Here is a 13,525-nt window from a genome sequence, read left to right as displayed (position 1 = left end):
TAAAATTACTGTTATGTTATATCGGTATATATTATCAGTAAATTATATTACAGAAACTGTTTCTGGAAGATCATTCTCAAGCAAAATAAATAGTAATGGTCCCAGTACTGATCCTTTCGGAAAGTCAAAACTTATTTTCAACTTTTCAGATCATTATTTATCCCAGGAACTTCTACAGGCTGATCTATATTTGCAAGATGTATATACAGGGTAATTCAGTCGTAATGTCATTAATTTTAAGGGAAAATATTAATAAAAAAGTTGTTAAATGCTATGATTCTTACTGGGGTTTTTAGTTATAGTATAATTTACAATTATTTCCGAGACATTGTTATGTTTCTTGTTTTACACCTTTCCAAATTCATTTAGATTTGTTAAAAGTATCCCAAAATTTTTTATCATTTTATACACCAATGTTTACTTCTCAAGAAACTTTTTATATTTCTTAATATTTTCTTATTTCTTAATATTTTGAAATATACGGAAAAGTAATGTCGTGACAAACTTCTAGGACTAATTCCTCTTATTAATACGAACAAAAAAAGGAATAATTACGATTATTCCTAAAATGACTCCAAAATGTTCTAAGATCCTTCAAAGATTGAACGTGATCAAAGACTACTTCACTATCAATTTCTGGAAGATCGTTGGATCCTCAACAATCTGTCGCTATTCCACTCTTTAAGTATTAAATTCAATTATTCTACAATCAGCGCAGGACTTTTCGAGGTCTTTTCTTGATTTCACTCATTTTTTTTTTAAATATAGTTTATTCAGTTTTATTTTTACGTTACGTGCAAAGCCCTCTTATTCGTACACAGTAATTCGCTCATATTACTCATGCTACAAAGAGAGTCACATCACTGTAAACATGTTAGGTGTTATCAAAAGGTCAATGTTTTTTTAAGACTACAACAACAGATAACGAATTTTATTAGCAAACTAACGAAATTAGATGTGATAATATTAAAAACCAAAGTGTCTTCGGAACTAGCTACAAAATAAACAATTATTTCGTTGTAGCAAAAAAATATTTAAGGAAATGGAACATATACAGGATGTGTGGTAAATATGTTACCAGCTACTACCGCAGTCCAAAAAATTTGAAAATAAATAGATACAGAGTTAAAATGTGGCGAAAATTATGATGACCAAGAAAATTTAAATAAAACATTTCTCTTATTTTTTAATATAGGCACTGTAGGGCCTGAAAATATCCGGAAATATATTAAAACTTATTCTAAGATCTCGAAAATAAAAACTTATTTATAAAAAGTGTCTCTCTACTAGAGTTTGTAGCCAAAAGCAGAAACATGAAACTTATATATTCAGAGTTTTGAAATATAAAGAGAAATCACATTTATTTAAATATCTCTTAAAATTGTCGTAAATTGATGAAGATTGGGATAATGACAACCAATTATGGGCTAAAATTTGCCGAGTTCATGCACACATCAGGAGCGGAGATGCTAGTCGATATCGTCTCTAAGGACCTCGGAATTTCGTTGCCATTGAATATTCTGAATATTAAATTTTAAATATGAGAAAAGATCAAAAAACATTTAAAATTTTCTGAAGAACAGTAACTCCCTAAGCAACTACTATGCCAAACGTTTATTTAACCTCTAATGCTTACATTATATTTAAGACTGTATATATATAACAAAAAATTCTTATAGCTTTTGATTAATTTTATATACTTTCGATTGCTTTAACTATGTTGAACTCATTTTAAATTTAAAAAATAACCACTAAAAAAGGTTGTTTTTTTTTCGAATAAAATAGAATAAAATTTTAAAATATTCAATGGCGTCGAAATTCTGTTCGTAATGCTACTTTACAATATCTCCGCTACTGGTTCACATATTTGTGCCAGAATTTTTGCTTAAAATTGCTTATGTCAGCACTTCAAGTTTTATCAATATACATCAAAGACTAAGAAATTTTAAATATTTTTTAATATTTTTTTAGTTTCATCTATCTGTATCCCAAAAACAATTTTTCTTATTTTGATGCATTCCTGCATCAAGTAAACTTTGGTGTGTGCAATTTGAAACACGCTATATAAATAGCTGATTTTTAATACATAGATATTTTATTATTAACTGTTGTTCTTTTATTTTATTTTAAAGGTTTTCAAATTCAAATAAGTCCAAGATTTTATTAAAAAATCTCTACGAACTACAGGCCTTGACTATCATTAGATTATTCCACCAAAACCACTAAACAGTTAATATTTATTAATGATTGTCCTAAAATAATTAAAAATAATATATTTAACTTTTGTTAATAGAAAATTTATCAAAATAGCTTTTATCCTCGTTGTTCTAACATCTAACAAATAAATCTTAGCTATTTCATTTTTTCCAAAAGTTTTGTCTGCTATATGTAATTTTGTATTAACAATATACAGGATTTCTCACAGTGACGGGCCATTAGATTATTTCAGAGACTACTTCGATTTGAATTTTGAAAATTTGGGATACCGGGTTTTCGGGCATGCCCTTCTCAACTAAAATAACGGCGTCCACGTACCACTTCCGGTTATACCGGAAGTCGACATCAACTTGCTTATAGTTTCCCTATTTCTAGTTTAGTTAACTTCAAACCTTCATAAGTCGGTTTTTTAAATGGAACACCCTGTATGTTTTTCTATATTTTGGTACACAATATTATTATCTTTCGAAGGGTATCAGGGTTCCCTATACCTATCTCTTCTAGTTTTTAAGTTATCTACTAATTTTTGTGTAATCACCTAAAATCATGTAATTTCTTGCGAGAATAGCTGTGGAATTTTTAGCAAAACTACAAAACAAACAACTAAACTGTCACCAATTATTTATTATTATTTATTCACAGACGTTGCAATGGGATTCTAAGCAGAACATTTACAGTTTTTAATGAGTCATATCCCAATTTTCCACCAATGAGCAGAATAAAGATTTCTAAAAAATCAACTTCATACATATTAATTAATACACAATTTTAATTATGTATGTTGATTATACAAGATAAAAAATGACTTTAAAAAGTCATAAGTATTCAATGAGACCCCTAAGTTAACAGCTAAGCACTTGTGGATTCTAGAGATAACACCATCAGTCACCGCTTTTGCTATTTCAGCTGCAGGTAATTCATGGAACGCTCTTCGTATTCGAGCAATGAAATCCTCTTTTGAAGCAACAGGTGTAGAATAAACTTTTTGCTTTATTACTCCCCAAACATAAAAATCTAATGGAGTGAGGTCGGGAGACTTTTCTGGCCAATTCCACGGTCCTAGACGTCTCATCCATCTATCTTCAAACATTTCAGTCAGCTGTTGATCGATTTGATTGTGAAAGTGAGGTGGAGCCCCGTATAATTTATACCAACACTTCCTTAGTTGGTCTAAAGGTATATCATCTACAAAATCTGCCACCGTTTGCAAAATATTAAGATATCTGTCCGCATTTAAATTTTCTTCGTAGATATGGTAAGAAATTTGGTTATCTTTAATTAGACAAAACACTTTTACGCTAAATTTATTTTGAAAGTTTCTTTCCCGGATAACATGAGGATTTTCAGATGACCACTAATGAGTATTATGTCTATTAAAAATACCTTCTCTTGTAAATTTTGACTCGTCTGTCCATATAATATGTTGCAAAAACTGTGGATCTTCTTGGTATCGCACTAACATCGTTTCACAAAATTATACACGTTGCACGGCGTCATCCGGATGAAGAGCAGAAAGTAGCTTAAATTTGTATGGATGCATATCATTAGTTCATAGCATCCTGTGAATGGACGCTCGTGAAATGCCTAAATTATACCTACTCTGCGGCACGAGTTGAGGATTCTGGATGAACATTAAAATAGGCTAGCACATTTATTATATTATCTTCATTTGAAGTTATTGACTTTGGTAAAATTCTTTCTGCACAAATTCGACCATACTCTAGTTGATTTGCTAAAATTCTTCTTAACTTTTTTTCTGCTCATTGTTGGCAAATTTGAATATGTCTCATTAAAAAATGTACATGTTCTGCTTACAATCCTATTGCAACGTCCGTGAATGAATAATATATTTAAAATATCAGCATTTGAATATGTATTGTTTTCCATTTCTTATAAACACTAAATTAAACTGTCGCTGCAAGAGACTAACAACAAATTGACAGTTTAGTTGTTTGTTTTGAAGTTTTGCTATTTGCTACTTGAAAAAGTAATCTTCGAATTGCAGAAATAGCTAAGATATATCTGTCACGGGTCTTCTTTGAATGACAGTATTTATAATTCAGTGCTAGTTATGGCTTGTAGCCCATAGCATAGTGGTTTCCCGCATTATCAACAATTAGAAATCTTTGTTGAGTACATTGTTTGACTGCATCTAATAAGATTTCTGGAATTTACTTTATCGTATTAATAATGATTAATTAATTAATTGGATATAATAAACTAAATTTTCATCATGACTTAACAGTTACTAAAATACTAAGACGATTCATAAACCACTTTTTTCTTCAGAAAAATGCTACAGTCGGAACCGACGGAACCTTCAGCATGCACTTCAAGAACGACGAAAAGTTCGGCAGTCTCCTGGAGTGGAACTACAAGAATCGCTCCAGTTTCTATAAGGGGCATTGTAACGACATTAGAGGGTCATCCGGTGAATTTTACCCCATAGACCGCAAGAGAGACAAACTGGTGCTTTATTCCTCGGAGCTGTGCAAGTACGCCGAGTTGGAGTATGTACACGATGTGAATATCAAAGGGGTCCACGGGTACAAGTTTACGGCTGATAATATTTTTGATAATGGTTAGTAGGGTGTACATCATTCATTGGTGAAGGGTAGGTGTTTATAGAACTTGTTCAGAAAAGCTGTTTTCCTCGGCGACTAGTTTCAAACTGGTAGTCTGAAATGTGGTGGAAGAAACAGCTTTATTAAACACCATTTTTATTTTAATTAATGATAATAATAACACCAGTGAGTTTTAAGGATATACAAAAAGTAATCAATGAAAAGGTTTGTGAATCGCTCGCATAGCTAATAGTTCTTTATACAGGGTGGACCAATGAAAACGAAACAGAGCCATTTTCAGGAACTGCGTCAAGATTGTAGAAAAACGCTCAGACCCGTCAATTTTAGATTACATTTTTTGCTGGTATTTTTTACTCCGCCACTTTCACTCCCAAGCAAGAGTACACCACCCCAAAATATTTAAATGGCAATGGGGGTTGAGTAATATTTCTTTTGAAAGCTCTTACAATTCTCTTTACAACAGACTTTAAATTTTATACTTTCGCCCAATACTTATTAAGAATTTTGATTTTAAAGTTGAAACTTATGTACAAACATTTAGTAACGGTAAAAATGTCAGTCATTTGAGTTAAGTATACCATTGGCATACTTAATTTTAGTATTTCTTGCGTTACATTGGTTTTTGGCGATTTGATGTCACTTTCGTAAAAAAACACAATTGTAAAAAACAGAAATGAATGCTATACACACACAATGAACGTAAAATTAGTAGATTCCAAATTATTTTCTAGTATTATTTGGAAGCGTTGGTTGGTATTTGATTGTGTTTTTGAAAATTAAACACTATGGTTTATTCCAATGCGGAAAGGGGAGATATCATTTCGCCTTACTTTATGAACAATAAATGTGCGAATAGAACAGCTCAGCTATTTAATGAACAACATTAAGATCGACATGTCAGGAGGAAGTATGTTCTAGGGTTCTAGAAATTTCAAGAGACGGAGAACGTAGCCAACAAAAAACGAGAAATTGAAAAACGTATAGTTAACGAAGCTAGTGAAGTTGCAGTTTTGGGACAAGTTCATCTTAATCCTACATTAAGTACGAGGCAGCTGGCACCTGTGTCTGGGATCAATCGAACTAGCATACAAACCATTTTGAAAAAGAATAAATTCCATCCATACAAAATACATTTAGTCCAGGAACTTCATGGGGATGATTATGACCGCCGCTGCCGTTTGCAATTTTTCGAAATAATGAGTGAGCGAGCAGGGAACGATCCACAGTTCCTTTTTAATATCTGTTTTTCCGATTAATGCAGTTTTTTCTTGAACGGGACGGTAAATCGTCATAATTGCCGCTATTGGTCCGATTCAAACCCAAGAGTTTTTCACGAGGTGCATACACAGCAACTGGAAAAATTAAATGTATGGGCTGGAATTTTTGGTGACCAGCTGGTGGGTCCTTTTTTTCTATCTGGTAATTTCATAGGCCGAATGTATGTATTTGCAATTACTGGAAGACGCTATTGACCCTGCCTTGACTGACATTATTGAAAATGTTCCAGAGTATGATGAAGATCATTTGATTTTTCAACAGGACGGTGCTCCTCCGCATTATGCGTGGGAGAAGATTGGGAGAAGAGGCAGCATTGAGTGGCCTCCACGATCACCGGATTCATCGCCCCTTGATTTCTTTTTGTGGGTATACCTAAAAAGTAAAATCTATAAAACACAGCCAGCGTCGCTGGAAGATTTGCGTCAAGGAATCGTCGATGAATGCCGTTGAATCACTTCGGAAATGCTTCGGAATGTGCGCGAACGTTTCGAACAAAATGTTTATTCTTGTATGGAAGCGGGCGGTCATCAATTTGAACATTTAATCAACTAAGTAGTAAGTAGCAACTAAACATAATTTAAATTTTAAAATGTAAAGTATTTGGCGGAATTTTAAAATTTAAAGTCTGTTGTAAAGAGAATTGTAAGAGCTTTCAAAAGAAATATTACTCAACCCCCCATGCCATTTAAATATTTTGGGGTGATGCTTACCCTTGCTTGGGGGTGAAAGTGGTGGAGTCAAAAATACCAGTAAAGAATGTCCCCCTTTAATCTAAAATTGACGGATCTGAGCGTTTTTTTACAATCTTGACACAGTTCCTGAAAATGGCTCTGTTTCGTTTTCATTTGGCCACCCTGTATAGGGTTCCGGAAGCAAATAGGCTGCATTTTAAGACAAACTTCTTTGTATGAAATAAGTTTAGATCAAGTTATTTTAATACGATTTTGCCCAGTGAGAACACAAACGTTAAAATAACATTTATTGATACAATATATAAATTTGTGCTTAATTTTTAAAATTTAAATTCTTTACATTTTATATTTGTTACATGTGAATGTCGCAATATAATAATCAATAAAAGACACATTTTTGTGGACTCATATGAACTTTTTATCTTAAAATTAGTCAAAGATTATCTGTTTAAAGTTTGTACAAGTACATTATAAACACCCCTGTAGAAAAAATTGAAGACTTACCTGTGAGAAAGTTTATTTAACATTTTCAAATCAATACGATATTAGTCACCTTATTCCGTAGATAACCAATAGCCAGTAAAAAATATCATCCGATCTTGTTATCGCGATTCGCAACTGTTTGCATCCAGATAACTTAATATTTGCTTTTCCCATGTACCTATATGTTCTCAATAATTGCAAATACCACCTCTAAAATCATCAACCTTATTCTATTTTGTTTAGTGATGATGATAATAAAGTTTATACATTCAATAAAATTTTAAATATTTAAATCCTTATTAAAGAACACATATTTCAGATTTCACGGTTGTTTTATGAAAATGTATACTTTTACAGGGGGGAAATTATTGTAGAAAGTGGCGTAACATATTTTTCTTGAAAGGGTTTGGATAATAGTTGTTGCACGCTACTGATGTAATTGTATTCATGTATTTCTTCATTTATCTATCTACCGTTATGACCAGTATCATAACGATATTAACTTGTAAAAGAGTTTACTATTTAATTCTCGAAAGGGACTTTATAATTATCATTACACCTTAATTAATACGTGGGATCTTAGAAATGTTGTACGTTCAGAGAATGAATACCATACACTTACCGTATGTCGTTCATGTATAAGGTAATCCAGTGGTTGGTTCTATAGGGTGACACTTAAGTTGGAAGAACAAGAAAAAAACATCAAAACTTCCATGAAGGGTTTTACTAACAATAAAAACAAAACAAACAAAAAACGACACAACGGGCTCGAATAACATTATTAATTAATTTATTGATATGCAACAGCGTACCGAGATTCAGGGAATACGCGATCCATAGCAAAATTTGAAATGACTTTATCCATTATTAAATTAACCGGAGACTCTAAAACTAAGTAGACTGCTCAGTGTGGAACCCAAGGAAAAACTGCCTGCTTTTTCAGAGATCTCTCCTGAATTCGACACCTCGCTTCGACACGCCCATTTCTTGGGTCCAGACGTGTCTGTTCTTATCTTACTGGCGGGAACCGTGAATATCGGGACGCTTTGGCATAACTATGCCATGTTAATAGTTATCCAATGGACTGAATTTACATTTATATAAATAATTCTGTGACTAACTGGACTTACAAGTAACCCTAGCCTTCCTCTAGTGACTCCGTGGAGCAATACGGGACGGATTAGTCAATCTCATTTAATCTATTCTTATAGTTTGGAAAATCCGCCTAAAAACCAGCTATTTGATCTATTATTATTTTTCTAACAACTTCTAGCAACTTATTCTTGGAATTCCTACGTTCTTTGGAATGCATTTCGCACGTTATTAAAAATTAAATTAAATTAAAAGTATTGGTTTCTTTGTTCTGTCCCAGCATAGACTGGCGTCTCCCGGACGCAACAGATGACTGTTACATGATGATACATTTTCAAGGAGTTATTTAATCCGAAGTGTTTTGGGGTTGTTCTAATTATCGGTTTGTAAATTTATTAGTCTCCGCGACAAAAGCTCTTCAGACCATCCTCTAAATACAAATATGACACCTTTACTACTTGACCCTCGTCTGCCCGTGGTTGTTCTTAAAAGGCCTAATAGAACTATTGAGCTCCAGTCTGTCCGAAAATCGCCCTATAAATTACACGATTCTGGCTTTTGTTACAATCTTAAGAATCTAAAAGCAGAGTAATGAAAACGACTTGACTGCATTTAAAAGCCAATTTTTTTTTCAGGCACAACTCGTCCGGAGAACGCCTGTTTCTGCGTGGGGGAATGTATCCCTTCGGGAGTGTTCAACGTTTCCGCCTGCCGAGACGACTCCCCCACCTTCTTGTCCTTTCCGCACTTCCACGCCGCCGATCCTTATTACAGGAATTCGCTGAGGGGAATGAGGCCGGACAAAAGCAAACACGAATTCTATATCACAATAGAACCGGTAAGTAAAAGGGTTTATGGGAGATGATTAGCGGGTAGAAACTTAGGTAAAGAAACTATTGTTGTATAGAGACGTATATTTTGAGTAAGACTGTACGAAACAGAGGTGTTTCGCAATATTCCCTCGGGCGGGACAGAGGGATGCTTGTAATCAGAAACGAGTGTCTCTCGCAGCTGATTATCGTGCTTGATAGAGCACCTGGAAGCATTGGTTTGAATTCATTACAATTTGCAAAGTATATCGAGACATGTGTGGCCCAAAGTAGTTGGAAAGTGAAGAAATGTTTAAAAAGTAGAATACCCTGACATATAACCATTAAGAACTGTCTTAAAATAAAATTTCAAGGACTTGCAGAGGGTCCTGGGTCTTAAGGAGGCCAAAGTGGTAAAAATGTCTAATAGTCCAGTTGGTAGAGGTTCGGCCTATGTCAAACCTTGATAACCCGGAAATAACTACACAGGCCTACTTTAAAGGACGAGTACAATAACAGGCTAATTTGCTGACAAAGTGTTTTATCAGGAAAAAAAGTTATTAATAATTTAATCGCGGAAAATTTTTTTTTAGTAGTTTTCTTTAAATAACTCGGCGAGATGACTTTGTACGAAAAAATGCTTAGGACATGATTTTCTTCGTAATAAAAATAGCTACAAAATGGCGGTGATCCGATTACGAAATTTGCAATAACAAAGCCATGAGATTGGAAAAACTTCAATTTTTTAAAGTTGCAGTAAAAATGTCAATTATAAACAAAAAGTGATAAAATTTTCTAAAACTATAGTTCAATATATATACAATAATGACGCTAAAGCCGAAAATCAGGAGAACAAAACTTTTTGTACTATAAGGTGTTATACATTCATCGGCATCTGAAACTCGAAACTGTGCCAAATTTGTTCGAAGCTTTGCTAACACTTGAAATTTGGTACACACATAGTGTAAATATGCAGAAACCAAAAGCAATTTGCAAAATTCAAGTATCTAATAGTATACAAGCGCCGAAGAGCGGAGCTCGCTCTCGAAAGTGAAAAGTTAAAGATTTACCCCACACGTACGATTTTGTTTTATGTTGATATGTTGAATAATGTACGACTACGGCTAACCGTCGTAAAATGTTAAGTAGCTTAGGATCTAAACGATAAAAATTATTTTTTTTATTGTAGGTAATTGTGCTGGTTAATCTACCTTGATGGAATATTTTATAAATAGACATATATATTTTTCCAAAAATTAAAAGAAACTGTATAACTATGTATAAAACTAGGGTGACGTATAAAACGTTACCAAAGCTGCAAAAATGAAGATACTTGAATTTTACAACTTGCTTTTGGTTTCTGCATATTTACACTATGTGTGTACCAAATTTCAAGTGTCAGCAAAGCTTCGAACAAATTTGACAAAGTTTCGAGTTTCAGATGCCTATNTTATTAAAAGAAAACTAGTAAAAAATTAGTTTTTTCAAGATTAAATTTTTAATACTTTTTTTCCTGATAAAATATTTTGTCAGCAAATTAGCCTGTTATTGTACTCATCATTTCAAGTATTCCTGTGTAGTTATTTCTGAGTTATCAAGGAAATGTAACCAACAGTAAACTTTTCGGCCTGTGTCGACTGGACTATAACTCGAGACGAGTTTCAGGAAATGATTTTCCTTTGCTGGGATTATCCTTCAGGATGTAAGCTATCTTGAAACAAAATTTTATGGGCTTGTAATGACAAATTTACATGAGAGAAAATCTCTCTAACTCTCCATTATAGGACGATTTATTAAAGATCTAATAGGTATTAGTAATATTTTAATATTAACAATTATTTTCTAATTTTTCAGAAATCGGGAATAGTAATGGATATCGAGGCTGGAATGCAAGTTAATATGTTGTTGCAGCCAGTAAAATATATCAAGTAAGTATTTTACATTAACTGGTTTTGATGAGAACTAAACATATGTACAGGGTGAGTCAACGCTGTGGCAAAGTTGATTTATCGCTAGTAGGCCAGTCAGTAGAGCGTTAAATCAGTCATTTTGTGACAAAAATACTAGTAGCAAACGGACTGTGCCATCATATAAAAGACAGTCTGTAGATACGAGTATATGCATATGTGTTTCCTACTCCAATTTACCATTATTTAATTTTTTATAAACATTTTTATGCAAAAAACGCATTTAGTTTTTTGCTTATAAAACCTAAACTAACGAGGCAATCTGAATGCTATAAAAAGAACATTTGTAGGGAATACGAATAAAACGAGAGGTCAATCGATTCGATCGGATAATTAGAAACGGAGAAAACCTCGAAAAATCGGAAAATTTAGCGTTCTTTGAAAAATTCATTACACCGCCATTTTTTCAGTTGTAGGGCCTATGCACAAAAGTAATAAATTATATGTACTGTGCACAAAGCAGCCGCTATCGGACCATTAGTTTTAGGCACAATTGCAATTTGATTTTTTTGGGGCACTATTTTGCTAAGTATCTGTATTCGTTGGAGGTAGTTCGATTTTAATTTTTCAGCCGGATTTTAAAAGTAGAAGTATAATACTATCAAAGATGTGATCTGAGGTCCATCAGAAATCCCTTCCCGCAATATCGCATCACTTAAATTGGGGAACTGATCTATGATATACTTAAAGCATTGAGCATCTTTGGTTCTTAGAGTATATACTACTGGAGGCAGCGTCCCAGTGGTCGAGAGTGTAGCAGAGGTTTAAAGAGAGGGGTATAGGAGTGAATATGCTATCTCTCTCTAGCAACATGCAGTCGCGTGCTCCTAAAGAGAGATAGCATATACCTTCATATACCTCTCTCTCTCTGTGACTCTCTCTCTCTCTCTCTAAACCTCCGCTACATTTTCGGCCTCCAGTAGTATATGCTCTAAGCTTTGGTTAGAGCTATTTTCCATTGTTTCGTGAGTTTCAATTTAATCTACAGATGTGAAATAAGGCTTTTTAATGAATCAATACGTGGCTCATGTTTCATATTCTAAAACCCATCATCGAAGGCTTCACGTAATGTTTTTTTCGATCCTGACTACCCCATTCACATAAAAACCAAGGAGTTTTTGTGAATACTGATTGTTGGCCCAGTATTATTGTGATGATTCTCAGAAATTTGCCTTTTATATTGTTGGTATTTGATCCTATGTAAGAGTATCCTCAGATTACGGCACTCTTCTTCCAATGTGCTTTCAATGATGGCCGGATACACTTTTGTATTGATTCATGCTTCTCATTGACGAATCAATGAACAGTCCACTCCACTCGTTAGGTTTATAACATCCATGTTTGAACCGATTCATCAATCCAACGATATCATTACAGTAACCTAAGGAAAATTCTTCATCGTTAGATAAATATTTACGAATATTCCTTATTTCTGTACCGATAGTAAGAAGCTTTTACTTTTCCGGCTTGCTTAGTATTTTTTAGCCATGATATTAGGAACTCTGCTCTATCCTCTGCCAGGCCCAAATCTCGAATATCATTTACTTTTTCTTGGAATATTGTTCCTGTTCTTTCACAGCGTGATATGGAATATATTCGTCATCACTAGTATCACTAGCACTATCAGTGATAGTTTCATTGCCACCCAAATTTCTTCCTTCTTTAATATCTTGGTGAAACCTCTTTCTCGCCTCAAACCCAATCAAATTTTTCACTTTGAGGTTCAAAACCGAAAAATTTGTATAAGCATCTTTTGAACATTAATTGATCTTTTTCTATTAGAAAGTATTTGGTAGACCTGATTGATTCTAACGGGCATCAGATTCGGATTCAACGACCCCAAAAACGTAGGTTTACTTTGTTTTCAATTGATTCGCTATCTGATCGAGTTAAACGGACATCGGATTCGGACTCTCTATATTTAACCTTGAACTGACCTTAACACAGAGCTAATCGATGAATTCGGATTCGGCGACCCAAAAAACGTATTAGTACGTAGGTTTAGTTTGTTGACAATTGATTTTCTACATTTGACCTTGAAGCGACCTTAATCCAGAGCTAATCGTGTCAAACGGACACCGAATTCGGATTCAGAGACCCCAAAAACTTATCGATATGTAGATTTACTTTGTTTACCTCAACGCAGATCTGATTGAGTCAAACGGACACCGGATTCGGGTTCGGCGATCCCAAGAACGTATAGGTTTACTTTGTTGGCAATTGATTCTCTATATTTGACCTTGAACTGACCTTAACACAGATCTAATCGATGGATTCAGATTCGGCGACCCCAAAAACGTATAAATATATCGGTTTACTTTGTTGGCAATTGATTCTCTACATTTGACCTTGAACTAAACTTAAACCAGATCTGATCGAGTCAAACGGACACCGGATTCGGA

General features: G+C 33.9%; 1 protein-coding gene across 1 annotated transcript in view; it reads left to right on the top strand.

The window, feature by feature from the left end:
- LOC108908732 (protein peste-like) overlaps positions 1–13,525 on the top strand; it is a 60,782-nt gene that overhangs the window by 37,089 nt on the left and 10,168 nt on the right. Inside the window, exons 5-7 of the mRNA XM_023457278.1 lie at positions 4,507–4,798; positions 8,983–9,185; positions 11,011–11,084. Of these exons, the coding sequence (XP_023313046.1) occupies positions 4,507–4,798; positions 8,983–9,185; positions 11,011–11,084 (569 nt within the window). The remainder of the gene's footprint in view (positions 1–4,506; positions 4,799–8,982; positions 9,186–11,010; positions 11,085–13,525) is intronic.

This window comes from Anoplophora glabripennis, unplaced genomic scaffold, assembly GCF_000390285.2.
Source record: "Anoplophora glabripennis isolate ALB-LARVAE unplaced genomic scaffold, Agla_2.0 scaffold29, whole genome shotgun sequence".
Lineage (NCBI taxonomy): Eukaryota > Metazoa > Arthropoda > Insecta > Coleoptera > Cerambycidae > Anoplophora > Anoplophora glabripennis.
Note: the sequence above shows the minus strand (reverse complement) of the source record. Positions and strands in the feature narration are given on the sequence as shown.